Source organism: Aquarana catesbeiana, linkage group LG02, assembly GCF_042186555.1.
Source record: "Aquarana catesbeiana isolate 2022-GZ linkage group LG02, ASM4218655v1, whole genome shotgun sequence".
Classification (NCBI taxonomy): Eukaryota; Metazoa; Chordata; class Amphibia; order Anura; family Ranidae; genus Aquarana; species Aquarana catesbeiana.
Window position 1 is genome coordinate 524,776,893 of NC_133325.1, and position 22,803 is coordinate 524,799,695.

At 45.0% G+C, this 22,803-nt stretch overlaps 1 protein-coding gene across 4 annotated transcripts in view; it reads left to right on the forward strand.

Moving 5' to 3' along the window:
* The window catches only part of PIK3C2B (phosphatidylinositol-4-phosphate 3-kinase catalytic subunit type 2 beta), a 1,217,858-nt gene that overhangs the window by 797,250 nt on the left and 397,805 nt on the right, over positions 1 to 22,803 (forward strand). For all 4 annotated transcript variants that reach the window (XM_073615832.1, XM_073615830.1, XM_073615833.1 and 1 more), the window contains one exon: positions 866 to 959. In XM_073615832.1, the coding sequence (XP_073471933.1) occupies positions 866 to 959 (94 nt within the window). The remainder of the gene's footprint in view (positions 1 to 865; positions 960 to 22,803) is intronic.

The following is a 22,803-nucleotide window of genomic DNA, read 5'->3' on the forward strand; positions in this document are numbered from 1 at the left end:
TTCCCACCATTGCAGTCACACTGTGCCCATCATTGCACCCTCACTGTGCCCATCATTGCAGCCTCGTCTGGGCAGAGGATGAGAGAGGGCGGCCTGATCATGACTGGAGGAAGAGGAAAGCCACGGGATCACAGAGTGGGATAGCACGCTGGAAAAGCTTACATTACAATTGCCTTCTCTCTGCTGGCCATCACACACAGCCCCCCCTCCTCCTAACCCCACGCCTGTGATAGACAGAACGCATCCCAGCATTGGACCCGCGTTCTGTCTATCACAGGCGCGGGATTTAGGAGGAGGCGGGGCTGTGTATGACGGTGAGCAGAGTGAAGGCAATTGTTATGTAAGCTGTTACAGCGGGCTGTCCGTGCTCTGTGATCCTGCGGCTCTCCTCTACCTCCATGCTCTCTTCCCCCCTAGGTGATCGCTGGGAGAACGGCTCCTGATCAACCCCGCCCACCGTCGGTGCTCCCCCCCCCCGCTCCCAGGCAGCCCAGCTCCTCACCAGCCCTCATTTTCCACTCACAAAATGCAAGTAGGCGAGTGAAAAATTTGAGGGCTGATATATGTGACCCTCTTACTGCATGACTGGCACCCTGCAATTTAAACATTGTTGACACCCATATTCTAACACATGAATGCATATATCTTTTGTCATTGTACATGTCAAGCAGCTGAACATATATATTGTCTTAAACTTATTAATAATATTGTTAGTGAAGAATCCAGCACTTTTTATATGTGGATAGAGAGAAATGTTAAAACGCACTACAGCGATGTTAGCACTAATACAAAATAAAGCCAGTTAATATTTGCAAACATTTTAATTGTTTAAACCCCTCCCTTCTTTTTTTTTTCCTTTTATTAGATTTCCAGATCAAGAAGTGAGACGTACAGCTGTGCAGTGGATTGATTCCATATCTGATGCAGAGCTTTTGGATTACTTACCACAGCTTGTACAGGTCAGTATGATACCCAGATAGTACTTGATTTAGGTTGCAATGATTTCATTACAAGGTGCAGTGTATCACAACACATGGAAACATATTTTGGGCAAAGTCCATGTCCATTTGCTAGCATTTGCAGAAGGAGGTCAACAGTGACAGCCTACTTCGAACCGGTCCACAGCACAATTTCGTCATTCTGGATGCATTTCTGTGTGCACATTTTTGATGCATTCCAGTGTGCTTTTTCCCCCTCTTTTTTTTTTCTTCTTCTCAAATGGGGACATGTGCATTCTGGCGCATGTTCCATACAAGAAAAAATGCAACATGTTCTACTTTTTTTGACTGCACTGGAACTCACTGCATTGGTGTGAACTAGGGCCATTGCAATCCATGTTAAACACTGTCCTTGCATTTTTAATGGGAATGCACTGATGTATTGGCCACCGAAAACTATTGGTCGAAAACCTGGTTTATTGGGGTTTTGTCGATAGAAAACAAAAAAGGTGCCGATAATGGCATGCTGCCTCTCCATGACTTCAATGCCAAATCGCCCTTCAATGCAAAATCGTGTCCCAATGACTTTAATGCAAACCTCCCCCCCTAGTGACTTCAATGCAAAATCACGTCCCATTGACTTCAATGCAAAAACACTAGCCACATTAATTACATTTAAAAACATTTTTTTTAAAACTGATCATTTCGGGTTCTTGGCCAAGAGCATCCTGAATTTTCAGTTTCTGTTTTGGCACCAAAATTTTCATTTCAGTGCACCACTTGTTTTTAATGCAGAATACAAATGCACTGGACTGCATCTGGTGTGAACCAACCCTTAGTGCAAGTATTTGAACAGGAATCTACTTTCAGTTGTTTCATGTATTATATAGTCCAGCATTTATTGTGCTAAAAATGGAAAATTGTATACTCACCTTTCCGTAATTTTCCTTTCCTGTCGCATCTCATGGCAGCATACACCTATGGGTTGTGGCTCCGCCCCCGCAACCTGATAGGACCGCGTAGCTATTAAAGTCTGAGAGAGCCCCTGCCCCAGCATTCTCCGTGTATATATACCTCACCTCAGGTGGGTGGGCATTTGTATGCTGCCATGAGATGCGACAGAAAAGGAAAATTACGGAAAGGTGAGTATACAATTTTCCGTTTTCCTGTCGCATCATGGCAGCATACACCTATGGGGAATAACTCGCAAACTGGGTGGGTATGAGCAAAAGATAAGTTTTTTATTTAGAAGGTATTGAGGAGTTAGCCTGAATAATTGCTCTCCCAAATTCTACCGTGGACAATCTGGCGGAGTCCACTTTATAATGAGAAATAAAGGTGGTTTTTGAAGACCAAGTGGCTGCTTTGCAGATGATTTCGGCTGATACCCTGCAGTAGGCCGCCCAGGAGGTCGCCATTGCCCTTGTGGAGTGTGCCCTTAAGCCCTCAGGTACTTGTGCGTTGTTAGATGCGTAAGCTCTCTTAATGATCTTCACCAACCATGCTGCGATGGTGCGAGAGGTTGCTGCTTGTCCTCTTCTAAACCCATGAGGAATGACCAGTAGGTCCTCTGTCTTCCTCAAATTGCTGGTTGCCAAGAGGTAGGCCTGGATATTAGACTTTATGTCAAGCGGATGTGGATCACCCTGTTCTGTGGAGAGGGTGGGGAGACATAGTTCTTGGTTAAAGTGGAAAGATGATGACACTTTCGGGATGAAGCGATCCGATGGTTTTAAGACTACTTTGTCTGGATAGAACATCAAGTATGGTTCCTTAGCCTGTAAGGCCTGAATTTCCGATACCCTCTTAGCTGATGTAATTGCTATTAGGAAAGTGACTTTGAGAGTTAGGTCCCACAGGGAAACATTCTCTAACGGAAAAAATGGCTCATGGGATAAGGCTTCCAACACTACTGAAAGATCCCATGTCGGGAAGGAAGGTTTCCTAGGTGGCCTCAACTTTAGGCAAGCCTTCTGAAACTGGATGATGAGAGGTTCTTGAGCCCATTTCACTCCTGTCATAGCGGATAGGGCTGATACATGTACCTTCAGGGTACTAGACCTAAGACCTTTATCTAGACCTAGCTGGAGAAACTCGAGGATCTGAGCAACTGATGGAGATGCCGGGTTCCAGGATTGCTGTTGTGCGATTAAGAGAAAACTCTCCCAGACCCTTTTATAGGTTTTATTGGTCGTGGATTTTCTGGCCTGAAGGAGAGTGTCTATCACTTTCTGGGAGCAACCTTGGACTAAGAACCTAGTCCTTTCAATCTCCATGCTGTTAGATGCAGCCTCTCCGGAAATGGGTGAAGGAGTTGCCCCTGCGACAGTATATCCGCTGTCATTGGAAGTGTCAGTGGTTCTGCTGTGCTCAATTGGAGGAGCGTCGTAAACCATGGTCGTCTCGGCCAAAATGGGAGGACTGCTAACACTGTGGCTTTCGACCTCTTGAGTCTGAGTAAGAATCTCGGAATGAGTGGCGTTGGCGGAAAGATGTACCCCAAGCGGAAGTTCCAGTCGTGTTGTAGGCAATCCGTGCCTTCTGCCGATGGGAAAGGAATTCTGGCTAGATATCTCTGGCATTTCGTGTTGACCGGTGTTGCCGCCAGGTCTATATCCGGTATCCCCCAGGTTTGGGTTATGAGGGTAAAGGCTTGGTGACTTAAGGCCCACTCGTTGTTTGATACAAAGGTCCGACTTAGAGAGTCGGCTAGTTGATTTTGGACTCCTGGAACATACGTTGCCATTAATCCCGACAGGTTCAGCTGTGCCCACTCGAAGACTGGACGGACTTCCTGCATCATGGAGCGACTCCTGGTGCCCCCCTGCCTGTTGATATAGGCAACTGCCACTCTGTTGTCCAATTTTAGCAGGACCTCTTTCCCCCTGAGGATGGGGCTGAAGGCTAACAGAGCTTGGAATGCTGCTTTCATCTCCAATATATTTGAAACCACGTTCTGTGTTCTGAATGTCCAAAGGCCCTGGACTGCGTGATGGCGGTAGTGTGCCCCCCAGCCCTTCAGGCTGGCGTCTGAAGTGATTATTTCCTGAGGAAGAGGGACTATATGCCTGCATCTCTTCAGATTTTCCAATCTGGTCCACCACCAGAGTGATTGTTTTATTTCTTTCTGGATTATGATTGGCTGAGACAATGATACCCCGTTCCATTGTTTTAACAGTGATGCTTGCAGAGGTCTGGTGTTCCATTGGGCCCATTGTACCATTGGGATGGTTGCTGAGAATGACCCCAGTATGCTGAGGTACTCCCGGGCTGGTAGTGTGGTAGAGGCTAATAACTTTCTCGCCTTCTGAATGAGACTGGGAATTTTTTCCCGCGGAAGTTCTACCGTATTGAGACGGGTGTCTAGTTCCGCCCCCAGGAATATCATTCTCTGAGTGGGCTGCAGATTGCTTTTCCCCCAGTTTATGATCCAGCTGAAGTTTTGTAGGGTAGTAATCAGAATGGATCGATGCAGTAGAAGGGAATCCTGATTGTCTGCTAGCAAAAGGATGTCGTCCAGGTAATGATGGACTCTCAATCCTTGTTCTCTTAGTAAGGCTATTACTGGCAGTAAGATTTTTGTGAATGTCCTTGGAGCGGTGGAGATCCCGAACAGGAGACTTCGGAATTGAAAATGATGGAGACCTACCGCAAAGCGGAGAAACTTTTGGAATGAGATGTGAATGGGGACGTGCAGATAGGCGTCTTGTAAATCGACGGAAAGCATCCAATCCCCAATGTTCATGTCCCGAAGAATTGACTGGAGGCTCTCCATCTTGAATGTCTCGACTAAGATTGAGCGATTGAGATTCTTTAGATCTAAGACAGGGCGTAGATCCCCTGATTTCTTCTTCACCAGGAACAACGGGGAGTAGAATCCCGTTGACCTTTGGGATATTGGAACTTCCACTATGGCTTCCTTTTGTAACAGGTCTTGGACGTATCTTGTCAGTAGCATCCTTTTTTCCCGAGATGCTGGTAATCTGGTTACAAAGAATTGGTCTCTTGGAGCCCGTGTCTTGAATTTCCATTTGTGCCCGAACTGGACAGTGTCTATCGTCCATGGGTCCTTTATTGTATCCGCCCAGGCCTGCTTGAAACTCATGAGTCTGGCCCCCACTAAAGCTGGTTGGGCGGACGCACCTTCAAAAAGACTTTTGTTCCCCTGTGGCAGGGGTCTTAGACTTTTGGAGCTTGAGGAATGATGACTGGGGATTCTTCCAGTTCCTCCTATACTCTTTCCCAGGCCTGTAGGATCTTGCCTCTCTGTATTTATCTGGCAGATTTCTTCTAGAAACCGGTGGTCTCTGCTGTCTGGGCCTCCTATCTGAAGGGATGAGTCCCGATTTTCCTCCAGTGACTTTAGAAATAGCCGAGTCCAGTCGCCTGCAAGACTAAGTTCTTGGAGGGCTGAGATAACTTTCTCTTGTTCCACTCCTTCTGACACCAGCTTCTCGGCCATCGTGGACCAGCTTGAGATAGCCTTACTGACAGCAGCCAATGCTATTGCTGGCCTGCAAGCGCCACCTGCCGAGAGGTAGGTTCTCTTAAGATCCAGATCGATCTTTCTATCCAGAACGTCTTTGAATGTGACTGCATCCTCTATTGGGAGTGTTACGTGCCTAGCGAGGCGCATTAGAGAGGAGTCGACCACTGGAGGAAATATTAGTGGGTTAACGTTAGGCTCTTTAAGTGGATAGAGCTTTGCTAATCTGTTGCTGAGGCTAGTTTTTTTCTCTGGCTTTTGCCACTCATCCTTAATTAGATCCTCAAGTTCCTCAATGAACGGGAAGTTCTCTGGGTCTTTTTTAAGATTAGGAAAGTATTTCCTCACTTTTTGAGGAGTTTCTTTTTCCTCCACCCAGTCGATCGCCTCTTTTACTGACTTCACGAATGGATCGATCAGTGAAAAGTCGAAGCCGGTGGATGCCTCTAGATCATCAGTATCAGACAGAGGGTCTGACGTCTTTGATGATGATGGGGCAGTGGATGAGGTATTTTGTATAGGTCTGCTGGCCTCTGGCCCTGTGACTTGTGGTGATGGTTCGATTGGTTCTCTTGCCTCTGTTTCTCTGTCCTTAGTTGCCTCAATGAAGCACGTGTGACAGGCTAGTTTGTCTGGAAGTGCTGTAGCACCGCAAATCCAGCAGGAGTTCCCGGGTGGACGGGAAGGCTGGGTGACAGGAGATTTCTTGCGCGCAGGGGATTTCTTGTGGTGGGAGCGACTATGCCTTGATCTTGATCGGCTTCTTCTGCGACTTGATCTGCTCCTCCTGCGACTTGAGCGGCTTCTGCGACTTGAGCGACTTCTGCCACGCTCTGAGCGACTCTGCCTGTGGCTTGAGCGGCTCCTTCTTGAAGGCTCCCCTCGTCTTGAATGTGACGATCTGGAAGACCTGGTGGGGCTGTTCAATTTAAACAGCATTAGTGAGGGCTCTCTTTTTTCGCTTTCTTCATACTTACCCATCATCCCCTCTTACCTAGTAGGCTGGCGATGGTCTACCTGGGCAGCGGTCTCCATGAAAGGTGATGAATCAACCTATAATATATAGGTGGCTTAGCATACATGGGATAGCAGATAGTAACAAGCAAAGAAAAAAAACAGAGATCTTACCTGGGCGTGGAGATAGTAAGAGAGTGATGAGCTCGCGCATGCTCAGATGCGCTCCGAGGCCTCCGACGCCATTTTGGAAGCTGGAAAGTGGGATGCCCTGACGAGATACCGCTGTTTGCGCATGTGCGAGGAGCTGGGACGCTCGGCGCTAGGCACAGAGAGCGGAGGGGGGACAAGCTGGAGCTATGGAGACAGACAAGAGGGGAAGTTACCCACAGGTGCACTGAAAGGAGCTGGAGACCGCTGCGATCCATAAACCTGTTTAAGGTTTGTAATGCATTGTAACATACCCCTGAGACCATCAGAGTGGGGCTCCTTCCATTAAGCTCATTTAGAGGCTGTACAGGATAGGACTTCCACCCAGGAGAGGCTAGAACCTGGCTGGGGTGAATGTTTAGGTAAGGGATGCATGTTTCGGTCCTTGACAGGTGAGGAAAAAAAGGAGAATGCTGGGGCAGGGGCTCTCTCAGACTTTAATAGCTACGTGGTCCTATCAGGTTGCGGGGGCGGAGCCACAACCCATAGGTGTATGCTGCCATGAGATGCGACAGGAAAGTAACTTTTACCCATCACACACATTTCCAGCACAGAGTGGTGTTTGTGAAAGGCAGCAGGTAACATGCAGTGGGTGTTTCTGTATCTCAAGCAGGCATTTTTCACAATCAACAAATTAATGACCAAACAAATTAGATGGATAGGTGCAGTACACAATTCCTAGATGAAAAACTAACGGTGAACCTGTAGGTAAGTCGAGAACCCTATAGCTCTTATGCTGATGTAACATTAATTTAATCTGAACCTAAATTTACAGAGAGATTAGTGAGTCACATTTGAATAAATTCAGCACATCTTTTTTCAAATTCCAGTTCATGGTGAAAGTAGAAAAAAAGTGAGCAACTTAAAAGATACCTCAACTGAAAAACAAAAGTCTAATATATTTTCAGCAATTACTGGAAATACCTGTTGTTCTTTGGCAGAAATAGCATTCTTGCCACTCCAGTAGCATGAACTGAAAGCACAAACAAGGCTATTTAAACTTTTGTAATTACTAGTTTGTAACTGAGATAAAGAAAGGATGACCTGTTTGAAGTCCATCATGAATGTCAGCCACACTGAGTTAGCATATCCATTATAGGACATGAAGAATGTGATTTGCGGGACAAGCGCCGTCAGATTACATACAGTGAGAATCTCCTGTTGGCGACCTCTGTAATAGGAAGTGCCGTCTCCTGGGCCACCATTGGACCACTGTTATGGAGATTCTCACTGTATGTAATCTTTCGGTACTCGTCCCGCCCCCCTCCCTGTCCCTTTTAGGCTGCAGATGGACATCAATCAGGCTGCACTGATGGCAATGGTGAGGCTGCTACATTCATGGCAATGGCGAGGCTGCTGCATTGAAGGCAACTGTGAGGCTGCTGCATTGAAGGCAACTGTGAGGCTGCTGCATTGAAGGCAACGGTGAGGCTGCTGCATTGAAGGCAACGGTGAGGCTGCTGCATTGAAGGCAACGGTGAGGCTGCTGCATTGAAGGCAACGGTGAGGCTGCTGCATTGAAGGCAATGGTGAGGCTGCTGCATTGATGGCAATGGTGAGGCTGCTGCATTGATGGCAATGGTGAGGCTGCTACATTGATGGCAATGGTGAGGCTGCTGCATTGATGGTAATGGTGAGGCTGCTGCATTGATGGCACTTGTGAGGCTGCTGCATTCATGGCAATGGTGCGGCTGCTGCATTCATGGCAATGGTGCGGCTGCTGCATTCATGGCAATGGTGCGGCTGCTGCATTCATGGCAATGGTGCGGCTGCTGCATTCATGGCAATGGTGCGGCTGCTGCATTGATGGCAATATTGAGGATGCTACATTGATGGCAATTGTGAGGCTGCTGCATTGATAGCACTTGTGAGGCTGCATTGATGTGGACTGATGAGGCTGCATTGATGGCACTTGTGAGGCTGCAGATGGGCATTGATCAAGCTGCATTGATGGCAATAGAGAGACTGCAGATGGGCACTGACCTTAATTTTGCTTCAAAGTTCCTTATTTAAAATTTAAGTTTTTTTCCTGAAACTTCCCTCTTAAAATGAATGTGCGTTTTATATGCCTGTGCATGTTATACGCCGATAAATACGGTATTTTTTTATTGAAAATAATGCATGGTACATAAAAATAGAGTTTTGAAGTATACTTGAATGTACAATTGGTGAATGCAGATCGCAGGCAAAATGTATATATTCTTCGATTGTTGTTTAAGTTCCAAAACTAAATCCAGTACCATCACACTAACAAAGATTCGTCTGCTTCATACGAATTTTACACATTTATGTAGAAATTTAGGACAATTATACCTTAATACAACAAAACTTTATGTATAATAGTTTCACAATTGTGGTGTTCTAAAACATGTCACCTTTAACTCAGTTAAGGGGAAGGGAAAAAGAAGGAAAGGAAGGGGGAGTACTAAATGGTGTTACATGATACAGGATTATGTTCTAGACTGGTTTAAGGAGTTCCACATAGACCAGTTAGAGAAGTATTTTGCGCTCATACCATCTTTAAATGCTAATATCTTTTCATATTCTGATACAGTATTGAGTTTTTCGGAAAGTTCTGTCACAGTTGGAACCTCATTAGTGTTCCATTTACTCAGCAGCAGGGACCTGGCAGCAAATAAGATTTGCATCACTATTGATCTGACAGAGATTGGGTATTCTGACATGTTAATGCTCAGAATTGCTTTCTCCATGGAGGGTTTTTTGAAGACCCCAGTGGTCTTCACGATCAATTTGAACACTCCCGTCCAGAAGCTGCGGAGATGGGGGCACGCCCACACCATATGGGCCAGTGTCCCCACCTGATCGCAGCCCCTCCAGCATAAATTAGAGTTAGCATCCGAGAATTTGGCTGCTATGTATGGGGTGAAGTGCCACCTTGCTAGAAGTTTAACTGCCAGTTCCTCGTAGCTAGAGCATCTCAAGAACTGATGATTACATTTAATTGCCAATAGCCATTGTTTATCCGTGAAGATCTTGCCTATGTCTTTTTCCCATTTAATTAAAGGATTAAATTTGAGGAAGGTTCTTTTGGCATTGATTAGTTCATACATCTGGGAGATACCTTTAGATCTAGGACTGGAGGAATTGGGGAGTCTGTCGCATTTAGTTGTCGGTGCCATGAGGAAATTTGTAGATAATTTGTGAGGAACTCCGAAGGGGGTATGTCAAACTTGGTTTTTATGTTCTTGAAGGACATTAGTTTGTCACCTTGCATAAGGTCTTGTAAGAGGGGTATGCCTTTTTTTAGCTATTAGGTCAGGAATATATTTGGGATCAGTCATATGTGTTTCTAATGGAATAGAGACGCTCATACTATGGGTATTTGAGCTGGAAGTTTCTTTCATATAAGTCCATGCTTGCAATGATGCTAGTATGGTGGGGTGGTCTGTCAGGAGATTAATTTGTTGTAAGTTGTTGTTGTAACTTATGTGCGTGTATAAGGGACCTCAGAGATTTAGGGTGTAGCCATGCCTGTTCTAACTGGCACCAAGGTTTAATTTCTTTTTGGTCGAACCAGTTTCTAAGCTGATCTAGAATTGCTGCTGTGTAATAATCTTTAAGTATTGGAACACCCAGTCCACCCGCAGTTTTGTGTTTTCCTTGCATTTGAGCAGGAAATCTAGCTCTTTTGCCTGCTCATATGAAATTGGTCATTTGTTTTTGCACGGAGGAGAGAAAGGATGGTGGTATGGGAATCGGGAGAGCCCTGAAGAGGTATACTATTTTAGGTAGTAGAAGCATTTTATATGCTGCTAGGCGGCCATTCCATGAAAGATAGAATTTCTGGTACCTAGTAATATCCTTTTGGAATTCAGATAGTAAGGGTTGGTAATTAATTTGGAACAAGTTAGCGATAGGGGAAGTCAGTTGAATTCCTAAGTAGGATATGGATTTGGGGGACCGTGGGTATGGGAAGTCCTTTTGCATATTGGCTTTGGTGGAGTTGTCTATTGCTATTCCTAGAATGTTAGACTTAGATGAGGTGACCTTATAGTGTGCTACTTTGCTAAATTGCAAAAGTGTCTTGTGTGCTGCAGATAAGAAGTTATATGGGTCAGACAGAGTTAGTATAACATCATCTGCAAAGAGTGATATTTTATGTTGTTAATCCTGTGATGGGATACCTTGAATCAATGTGTTATTCCTGATCTTTTCTGCTAGCGGTTCCATGACCATAGCAAAAATTAATGGAGACAGCGGGCACCCCTGTCTTGTTCCATTAGTTATCTGGAAATTCCTTGAGAACCTGCCCTCTGTAAACACAGATGGGGAGGAGTACGATGCTAGAATAGCCTGTTGGATCGGGCCTGTCAAGCCAAATTTCTCCAGAACCTTTGATAGATATCCCTAGTGTACTCTGTCAAAGGCCTTCTCTGCATCCAGAGTGAGGAGCAGAGAAGGCCTTCTCGATTTTTCCGCTAGATGGAGTATGTTTAACATTCTCCTTGTGACGTTGTTTGCTTGCTGACCTGACACGAAACCCACCTGATCCTGGTTAATGAGCCTTGGTAATAGGGAGGATAATCTGTTGGCAATTATTTTGGCATATAGTTTAACATCGACATTTAACAAAGGTATGGGTCTGGAATTTTGTGGGGCTGAAGGCTCTTTACCGGGTTTTGGCAATGTTATGATAGTTGCTGTTAACATTTCTTTTGGGAATGAAGCATTGGACATTGCGGCCTCAAAGACTTACTTTAGGTATGGAGAAAGTTCATGGAACAATTGGTAGTATTCGGATGAGTATCCGTCAGGACCTGGTGATTTTTTGTGAGGCATATTCCTAATTGTTTTTTTGATTTCAGGGACAGTAAATGGCAAATTAAGCATAGATATCTCTGTTTGGGACACTTTTGGTAGGTGAATTGATGCCAAAAATTCTGAGATTAAGTTGTCAGATGGTTGAGAGGTATCTGGGTCATCTTTAAGGTTGTACAAAGCTTCGTAGTAACCGCTAAATGCGTCTGCTATGTCCTTTGGGTTTGAAACTACTTTGTTAGTTTTGGGGTTGAGCATGTGTGGGATTCTTTGGTTTGCTATTCTTTCATTTGGTTCGCCAGCAGTTTCCCCACTTTGTTGCTGCATCTATAGTGATTTGCATTCAGAATGCGAAAGCGGTTTTCCTGCTGGGAGACCAGGAGAGTTCTTAGATCTTGTCTAGCGTAAAGCAACAGATCTCTAGTCTTTTGTGTGGAGTTTTGTTTTAGAGGATTCTAGGGTTTTTATTTTATTCAGCAAGTCATTTAGCCGCTCTGCCCTCTGCCTTTTGAGCCTAGCGCTCAGTTGTATAAGTAAACCTCGTATAAATACTTTATGAGTATTCCAGAGAGTGAAAGGGTCGACCACCGAAGGAGCGTTTAATTCAAAGAATTCTTTCATAGACTGTCTTATAAATTTTGAGTTTTCGGGTTATGATAAGGAGAAAACATCGTTTTTACCATCTGTTTGCTCTCGTTTCGGTGTTACGATCCCCCACGCTAATGGAAACCGGAGCATGATCAGACCAAGATATAACATCAATTTCGGATTTAACAATCTTCTGCAACGTGAATTTGTCTACTAGAAACATATCTATATGTGAATATGTGTGGTGTACATTTGAAAAGAAAGTAAAGTTCTTCTCAGAAGAGTGCTGGCACTGCCACACATCAAAAAGGCCAGATGAGGTGAATCATGCCAGGGTTGTTCTTCGGCTTTTCTGATGCCTGGGGTTTGAGAGGTCTAAGTCCTTGTCTGGGATTGCGTTGAAGTCCCCACATACTATCGTGTGACCCTGTTTTATTTACTCTACCTTTTTCCATATTTTCTTTAAGAATCGGAGTTGGTGGTTGTTCGGTGGATATACATTTACCAATGCATATTTAACGTTGGAGATCTCACACACAAGGATGATAAATCTGCCGGAATTATCAAGATGGGTTTTAAGTTGTGTGAAGGGAATAGAGTCTCTTACTGCTATTGCCACGCCTTCTTTCTTTTTTGGGCCATTTGCCATGTATAAGTGAGGGAATTTGCGGTGATTAAAGTAGGGGGGTTACTGGAGATAAAATGTGTCTCTTGGAAGCAAATGATGTCACATTTAAGTCTGGATGCTTCTTTCCAGGCCATTTGGTGTTTGTGTGGACTGTTAAGGCCCTTCACATTTAGTGATGTTATGTTGAAAGCCATTTTGGTGGTGTGTGAGGAACATACTTTTTCGCTGTTTTCAGTAGGGTTGGTAGGGTTCGGACGACCCTTAGAGTTGGTGTCGTAGATCTCGCTGGGGAGTAGTGGTGTGATGAGAAGTTGGCAAAAGGTTCTCAGTTTTCTGGTCGAAATAGATTAGTAGTCTCCTATGCCTGTTCCTGTAACGGTGAACAATAGCAGGGAAATAAGAGGGATAAAGAAACAAGTATATATAAAAATAAACGATCCTGTAGGGAATCTGTGCGGATAAGTTACCGCTATAACTTGGGGGGTAAAGCAGTCAAAGAGCTAAATGGCATTCTCCTGGGCTAATCGGGGGGGTAAATATGCAGGTTTCCTCAATATGCTTTCAGCCCGTTTCAGTATCTGAGCTGGCGCGGGTGGATGGGGGTGACTGTGGTGTGTCTTTCCCATTGTCGTGTTTGTCTAGTATTTGCCATTCTCGCATAAGATGAATAACATCCTTGACACTTGCTACCACATGTGATTTGCCTTCCCTGGTGATCAACAACTTGGCTGGGTACAACCATCTGTATTGAATGTGATGAAGGTTGAAAGGTTTGGTTATAGTGGCCAGTTGCCTGCGTTTTAGCTTGGTGAATTCAGAGAGATCAGCAAAGAATGATAAATCTTGCAGTCCTAATGGAAGGCTGTCACGTTTTCTTGCTGCCACCGTGACTTGGTCCTTAATGTGGTAAAAGTGGACCCGGACTATTGTGTCCCTGGGAAGATGAGCTGGTATGTTCCTGGGTCTTGGTAGTCAATGGGTACGGTCAATAATTAGGGCTTCTAGTGGCGTATCTGGAAGTGCAGCTTTCATGAGGTTTAGAAAGTATTCTTTCAGATCAGGGGGTTTGACCGATTCAGGGATCCCCCTTATTTTGACATTGTTATGTCTTGATCTATCTTCCAAATCGGCCAGTTTAGTTTTTTTGTTTTTTGAAAAATGTTTATTGAAATATTAACATTACAAGCAAGAAAATATGAGGCATGTACATATTTCAGAGTTCAGCATCTCTGTTTCACCATTATGAACAGAAAAGAGGAGAGCACAGGTTGAGCAATAATGGGGGAATGGAAGGGATGGGAGAAGAGGAAGGGGATAGAGGAGGTAATTTTACCTGTAAACAAAAATGTGACATATTATATCAAGGTGATACATCACAGTAGATATCAATACTTTCAGGAGTGGAAGCAAAGTTAGAAACATTTGGGTGGTGTTTGCCTGGGAATGATATAGCAATGATAATAAAAACAAGAGAGAAATCCACCTATTTGGAGCATACAATCTTGAGTCGTCAAAGAGCTTCATGGGCATGGTATTTCTAGGGTGGTAGAAAGATGGAGGGATCCGACAAGTTGGATAGTTTAAGTTTACCTAGGGAGTTTGATAGGTCTTGTTTCAGATACCAGTCCGTGAATTTAAAAGGTTGCATTATCTCCAGTAGTTCCTTCTGGGTGAACGTGGCCTCCATATATTTACGCCATCTAGCAAAGAAGCGAGTAGTAGAACGGAAATTTAGAACAATAGTGTCTAGTCTCTCCAGATTGAAGAGTGTTAACATTGAGCGTTCCAGAACTGTGAGACTAGGTGGTGTTGGTTTGATCCAATGGAGCATGATCGTTCTACGAGCTACCAGGAGAGTTATATGAGTCCATTGCGTAAGGTTGAGATAGCCTGCTGACGATGGTGCGGGAGGTATTGGTTTGCGGATTGTTGGGTAACCAGATCTTATTAATTCTGAAGATGTATGCCAGCACAGAGTTCCAAAATCTAGCAATTGATGGGCATTCCCAGAGGCGGTGGAGTAGAGTAGGACGTGATAGTGAACACCAGGGGCATTGCGCCTGGGTAGAGTCTGCCTTATTGATGCGGAATGGGTAATATGCCCTGTGTATAATTTTACATTGCGTTTCACGCCACGACTCTGATATCGTGAGTTTGTGGATGAGTCGGTACCCTTCCAGGATCTTTTCTGGAAGTGTGTTATCGTTAAAGATGGTGGACCATTTTTGGAATGGAGCAAGTTGGTATTTATCCTATTGGTGCATAATGAGATATGAATATATACTGGAGATGGAGTAGTCGTTTTTCCTGAGCACTATATCAATGAATGATTGTTGAAAAGGATCAGTTTTAGATCCACAGCATGACCGGAAATATATTGAAATTTGTTGATAATAGAAGATGTGTGACGACAATGCAAATTCACGTGAGAGGGTTTGAAAAGATTTGAATTCACCGGGTTTGCCTTGGTACAGAGAAGTTATGTGAGTGAGTCCACAAGTGAACCATAGGGTAAAGGCTTTATGCATAATTGATGGAAGGAACATAGGGTTGCCCTGAATGGTTAAGTGGCAGGATATACTCGAGGGTAACCCCAGCAGTCTCCGCACCTCTCTCCACGCAATAACCGTATCTTTGATAAGAACACTTTTTCCAAGGTGCGGTGGTAGAGCTTGAATATTCGAGTGTAAGACTGCAGACAGAGTGAGCGGAAAAGCCAAAGCACCCTCGAGTGTGTTATTAGAGTACCTTGATTTACCAGACAGCCAATCAAGGCCTTGTCTAAGCAGGCAAGAGAGGTTGTAAAAACGTATATTGGGCAAGTCAGCACCCCCCTCGGACCTAGGGAGACATAGTTTTTGTAATGCTATGCGTGTTTTTTGTGTACCCATATGAAGGCCACAAGTGCTTAGTGTATTCTCTGCACATTGGAGTGTTTTAATAAAAGGGGTATGGTTTGCAGTGGATAGAGCAGACGTGCAAACAAGACCATTTTAAAGAGGTGACATCTCCCAAAGAACGAGAGGGGGAGGGCTGCCCAAGCTTCCAACTCCTTTACAATTTTGGATATCAGAGGCGGGTAATTAAGACGGTATATAGAGGGTTCTCGTCCTATATGGATACCCAAGTAGGTGATGTGGTGAGTCGCTAAGGTAAAAGGGGTTGATGACATCCATTTAGTTGATGTCCCAGGGTGTAGTGGTAGGACCTCACTTTTGTCAAAATTAATTCTAAAGCCCGAGCATTCTTGAAAAGTCTTAGAGTTCTCGAAGTTTATCAAAGTCTGCAGGAGGGTCGGTGGAAAACAGTAATATGTCATCTGTGAATAGGGCGGAGCGAAATATCTGGTTGCCTAAAGTGATGCCACTGATTCCGTCAAGTGAGTTAAGTATCCTGGATAGGGGCTCAATAGCTATATTGAAGAGTAGGGGTGAAAGGGGGCACCCCTGTCTTGTTCCTTTTGTCAACGGGATTGTGTCAGATATAAAATCAGGAGTGACGAGTCGAGCCATCGGGGATGCATACATTTGTTGTAGAAAATGCACAATTGGGCCAGAGAAACCGAATGCTTCCATCACTCTAAATAGCCACGACAGATTAATGTTGTCGAAAGCTTTTTCGGCATCGAGTGAGATGATGGCTACATGTTGGTCTGGGTGTGATTTAGCATATTCCTGCACCATCAGAGCCTTACGAATGTTCATGGTGGCAGATCGCCCTGGGACAAAACCAGATTGGGCTGGGTGTAGTAAAGAGGGGAGTAATGGAGCTAGACGTGAGGCTATTATTTTTGATAGAATTTTAACGTCTACATTGATTAGGGATATTGGACGATATGAGCCCCGGTGCAGGGGGTCTTTTCCTTTTTTGGAGATTAGTCTAATGTGTGCCTGCTTTCCCGTGGGGAGAGATAAGGGCCACCATCCCAAATAGCGGTGAAGACATGTTTCAGAGTGGCAGGGATAAAGTTTTTTGTCAATTTGTAAAACTCCGCTGTGTAGCCATCTGGGCCCGGAGCCTTGGCAGATGCTAGAGATTTAATAGTTAGCTGGATGTCCTCTAAGGAGATGGGAGCATTAAGAGTCTCTAATTGAGTGGAGACGAGCTGAGGTAGATGGGTCTTAGCTAGGAAGGTCTCCGCTTTCGTCTGGTCGGTCGTATCCCTAGAGTACAAGGTCGTATAGTAGCCAGCCAGAAGTGTACTGATTTCCAAAGGTGAGGTAACAACATGGCCCGCAGTGTTTTTTAAGGCGGAGATGTGGGTAGGTCGCCTCGGGCCTGAGCATAGTTTGGCTAATAGTTTTCCCGCCTTGTTGCCAAACCTGTGGAAACGTAAGGCAGAGTAGGATGATTTAGCTGCTTCTTGCTGTTCCGCCCACATGTCAAAACTGCGTTTAGCCTGTTGCCAGGTTTGTATGTGATCGGGAGTGCGTTGTAATGTGAGACGTTTGTGTGCTAAACGTAAAGCCTCGCTAGCCTGTATGTATTGTTGTTGAGAGTGTTTCTTAAACTGAGTGGTGTACGAAATAATTTTTCCCCACATAAATGCTTTACCTGCCTCCCAGAAAAGGTTTGGATCTGTAATGTGCGCTCCGTTTGTCGAGGTATATTCATCCCATGCTGTGTATAGCACATGACGGAAATCTTCATTATCCACCAGATAGGAAGGAAAATGCCACGTGGGTGAGGGGCATGAGGGTTTGGCATTTGTTAAATGTATCGCTATCGGACTGTGGTCTTAAATTCTCGCGTCGCTGATTTCTGCATCATGTAATGTAGGTAGTAGGGCCGAAGAGGCAAAGAAATAATCGATCTGCAAAAAAGAATTGTGAGGGGGTGAAAAGAAAGTAAAATCCCGGTCTGTTGGGTGCGTTAGTCGCCATATATCTAAAAATAGTATGGAAGCGATTGATTGGGCTAAGAGTTTGATCAGTAATTGGGGATTTGACCTTTTTTGTCACACGAGTTTGGGTACTGGTGTGGTCTTCCGAGAGGGACATGACAGAGTTAAAATCACCGCCTACTAAGTGAAAAGCTTCAGGGGCACTCAATATCCAGGATACCATATCTTGAAAAAAAGAGTGTCAGGAGAGTTAGGAGCATATATGTTAGTGATAGCTATATCTTTAGCACCTATGGTCATATGTAGTGTCATTTTGCGGCCAATGGAATCGGTCCATACATCTCGAATAGTATGTTTCAGATGTCTATGAAGCAGTATAACCACTCCAGCTTTGCGACCAATTGCTGGGGAGCTGTATACCTCACCAACCCATAGTTTACAAAGACGGTTCATATCGTCTGTAGATAGGTGAGTCTCTTGAAGGAATGCCACATCCGTCCGCAGACGTGTCAAGTGTCTAAGGACGGACATGCGCTTGTTTGGGGAACTAAGCCCTTTAACGTTCCAGGATACAATTTTTTGGTGATTCCCATCAGTCTGTGGAGCCATATGAAGAGTAAAGGAGAATACTTAGGCAGAAGCCGAACATTGCGCCTCCTGTTGTATTTTAGGACTGCCGTCTGAGTTTCTCCAAAGAATCGTATGTCCCCTTTGGATATAGTTACGGGGTGGGTGAATATATTTAATAGATAACCAAAGCAGAAAGAGTAAGTAAAGAAAAACATCAAAAACGAGTAACAACAAATCAGGTGGAAAAGCCACCAAATATAAACTGTTAACTTCACTTTTTTTCCACATGAGGACAAATGTACCAGTGAATCTCGTGCTAAGCGCTTGCTCCTCTCCTAGAGGAGAAGATGGGGCTTCGGGGGGAGGGGAGAGGAGAGGGAAAAAAAAGGGAGGGGGAGAGGGTAAGGGAGCTGGGGAGGGTAAAAAGAGGGTGGAGAGGAAGAGGGGGGGCCCACTTAAAGCTGGGTCACAAAACAGGCCCAGAGGATCGAGAGTATGATCCAAGGCTTAACCTATAGAGGGAGCAAGAAGCTGGTCATGCAACATAAACTTAAGAAATAGCAAAATATATATTCAGCTTTAAACCATAGTTATAGTTCAACTGAGCAAGTGATAGATGGGAGCAAATAACCTAAAAAAAAAATGATTTTTTTTCAGAATATGTAATGGTATATCCCCAAAAATGTAGTAGGGAGTTCTGGGGGGGAGAAAAAAGACAAAGGGGCAGAGTTACCCGTCTCCGGCATATCTCCAGTGGTATAGAAGTCCCAGGGGCTGATCAGTGAACTCCAGTGTGGTCATCCTAGGGAGCAAAGCAACTACGTTTGTAGGGAGGCTTGTTCGGGCTGTGATGGAGACCAGGTGCGATGGAGGAACCTCTGGCGGATTTTGGAGAAGAGCCAACAGCTGAGTTGTGTTCCATTTCCATTCCAGAGGAATTGTTGATGTAGTGCTCCGCCTCATCCGGTGAGGTGAAAGTAAGGTGCTCCCCAGTGTGTGATTGGATGCGAAGGACTGCCGGGTAGGCGAGGGTAAATTTGACTTGATTGATGTACAGCGTCGAGCAGATTGCCGAGAAAGCCTTGCGTCTTGTCATCACTTCTACTGAGTAGTCTGCGAAGAGCAGCAGTTTTGCGCCATCAATGGTTAGAGAGCGTGAGCGGCGGAATTTCTGCATGATGGCATTTTTGGCAGCATAGTTGATGTATCTGAAATGACAGGACATGGTTTTGTGCGATTTTATGCATGTTGGCCAATGCGATGAGCCTGTTGGACTGTGCAGGGGATGTGAAGGCCTAACTGCTCCGGAATGATTTTAGCGCAGAGGTCTGTAAGCTGGGTATTGGAGACTGATTCTGGCAGACCTATAATGCACATATTATTCCTTCGTGAGCGATTCTCGAGGTCGTCTAATTTTTCCCAGACGTCTATGTTAGAGGTTGTTATGCGGGCAAGTGCAGCTGTGTTAGCCGTGACCTCATCTTCTAGAGCAGAGATCCCCTCCTCTGTATCAGAGATCCTTTGTGCTTGTTTCTGGAGCTCAATATGTAATTGTTCCAGTCCCCTTTGTACTGCAGCATCTACAGTGGCTGCTAGTGTGAGGGCAAGGAGGGAGACCACAGCCTGTGCTATACCAGCGTGGGAGGTGGGGTCCGTATCAGCCGTGACAGGCACTGCTGAATGCTGCAGTGAGTCAGGCATGTGTGGAGCGGCCGCCATATTGGCTGAGTCTGCAGCTGTGTCACTCACTGGCTGCAGTGTGGAGGAGACCGAGCGGGGATGAGATCGCTCCACAAATCGATCCATGGGGCCCCCGCGAGGTAGTGGAGACGGGGGGGCATCCCAAAGCTAGGCAGGTTTATTGCCGAAGATGTGGGGAGTTCAGCGGGAGCTAGCTCTGCTCACGTCCTCCTCATGCAGCGCCGGAATCGGAAGCCCCAATTTCGTTTTGATAGACATAAGTTCATCATCCCTATCATTGTGGACATCAACAATGTCATTGAAGGTGGACGCAAATTCGCCCATCTTAGTTTCAATGTGTGATACTCCGTTAGCAACTACTGACACTTCCGACTTGAATTGCTGAGTGATGGACAGTATGTCAGCATGTAGTGTAGAGCGCAGAGATACCAGCATGTCTTTGAGAGTAGTGTCCATGACTGGCTGGTTCAGTGTGGGGAAGTCAGTAAAGGAGTCCTGTAACTCCCTGGTGTCGTCTAGTGATGAGTTAAATCTGCTTACCTCTGCATTGTCTGTTGGAGCTTGTGATATTTTTTGTCTTGTCTTAGCTGAACTTGATGAGGCAGAAGGAGGTGGAGGGTACAGACCTTGTCCCTGTTGTTTATTATAGTTGCGGCTGCTGCCTTGTCTCGAGTCCATGCCCCGCTGTGTGCCTGGGCCGCGTACTTCTCCTCCATGTCTGCCGGCGCCATCTTGGACGTGGAGATGGCGCAGCTGAATCAGAAAGTCTGTCATTTTCCCTGGCCTTGTGGACTCTTTTCCTTTGCGGGAAGGCATCAGGAGGTGATCCCGCTATGGATCTAGTAGTCGACGGTGTGAAACGAGGATTGGTATCGCTGTATCTTCCCGCTATAGCCCAGGATCCTACGGAGCTGTTCTATTGTGCGACCATCCGCTCTGCTGGCTAGCCACGCCCCCCCATAGACAACATTTTAAAAACCTTTTTGGTTACCAGTTTAGAGTTAAACATGAGCTCTGCCACTAGAATTACTGCTCCCACTCCATTTGTGGTGATACCTCACGTGTGGTGCAATCACTGTTTACATATGCGTACCGGACTTACATTGGGAGATTGGGGTTTAATAGACCTCCTCTGCCCTTAAAGGATCAAACACACACTGAAACTAGAGGTGGCAAGATTCTTGTAGCTTTTGGCTTCATTTGTCACAGAGGGAAAGGAGGAACAGATGTTGTCAAATTGATTGGGCGGCTATAGAGTCTGGCTCTGAAAAATAATTGTACTAGGATCATGGCTGCCAATGTATAACCACTTCTGGTCCAGGACGTAGATATATGTATGCTGGATGGGGAACTCTGTGTGCACTGGACTTATAACATAGCTTAAGGCACATCTTTCTTTTTCCTTTCTTTGCTATTGTCTTAATAATCTCAAATACAAATTTTCAATCATTATTTTAAATGTTTCTCATATTGTGAGGTATTTTTAGGTTACATTTTTCTTTTAATCACATAATGTGTGATGATGATCTGCATAAAAAACAAGCAAAAAGAAAGACAGTAGTACAAGCATGGACTAGTGTTAAAAGTGCAAAGTTGCTAGTTTCACCCACTGCTTCTATTGTCCTAAAAGCCTCACCCTATAGCGCTTCATGAATGTGTGCATTTATGAAAACTCACGAAAAAATTTTGCTATTGATGTGCCACTGATTGTTAATAACACCCCAAATGTGGTAATTAGACACGTGTTTTTTCGAACATAAAAAGTGCGCCAAACGCATAGTTAACACATGGAGCTCATGATATTGAAACCTTAAAGGAAGACCTCAACAAATTGGAGAGGTGGACAACTACATGGCAAATGAGCTTTAATATTGATAAATGTAATGCACTTGGGGGTTAAAAATATGAATGCAAACTACATGCTAGGGGGAGAACCCCTGGGGAAATCAAGGATGGAAAAGGATTGACCGTATCAGCAATAGCATGCAATGCCAAGCTTGCAGTAAGCAAGGCTAGCAGATTGTTAGCATGCATTAAAAGGGGGATTTATTCAAGAGATAAATCTATAATTCTACCACTCTACAAAACTCTGGTATGGCTACTTATTGACTATGCTGTCCAGTTCCATCACATCCTTCCTGAGGACTGGTGACCAGAACTGAAGAGTTCAGAGAAGGGCAACAAAGCTAATAAGGGGGCTGGAGGACCTCAGTTATGAGGAACGGCTACACACATTGAGCTTCTTTTTCCTAGAGTGGGGATGTTTAAAAGAGAAGTGTGGGTTTGTTTGTTTTTTCCTCCATTATACTTACCTAGGTGGATGCAGCATCGGTCTGATGCTGCATTTGTCCCCCCGGGCCTCTGCACTGAGAACCGAGCGATCAAACATCGCCGATCGCTCAGTTCTCACAGCTTCCCGAGCAGAGAGCTGCTGACTGTTGATCAGCAGCTCTCCACTCTGCTCCTCCACGCTCACTGGAGCACTGGTGTGGTGGGGCAGGGAGCTGCCGTCTCAGGCTGTCAGCGGCTCGCTGAGATGGGCATCAGTCCAGGGACCTTGCGGATCCAGACTTCCATTGTCGGGATAACACGGTGCCTGGACTGATTCCTGTGACGTCAGCAGAAAATGGGTAGCAGGAATGCAAAACAGCCTTGTTGAATTAAAGTATAAGTATAAAGGCAAAACTTTTTTTTTTTTTTTTTTTTTTTTTTTTTAGTTTTGGACGGAGTGGAGAGGGATTAGAATGCTTGTCAGGTTTTAGTTTCTGTGCCCCCATTAGGGGGATTCACTCCCTCTATTTACCATGTTTACCATTATCATTGAAGGTGAAAGTAAAACTAAAATCCCAAATGTTGGGTTGTCCCCAGAAAAGTAATAAAGGGGAATTCTTCCAATGGGGACACTAATTGTGGTGACTTGGGGATCCCCAAGGAATTCCCTTAGTTTGCAGGGATTTCCTCTCACTTCCTGTTTAACTATGGGACAGGAAGTGAAGGGAAATCTCTGCAATGGGACACAGATGGCAAAAAATGATCTGACGGGTTAAACACCCCCCGCTCTATCCAAAAGAAAAAAAAACAGAAAATTGTATCATACTTAGCATAA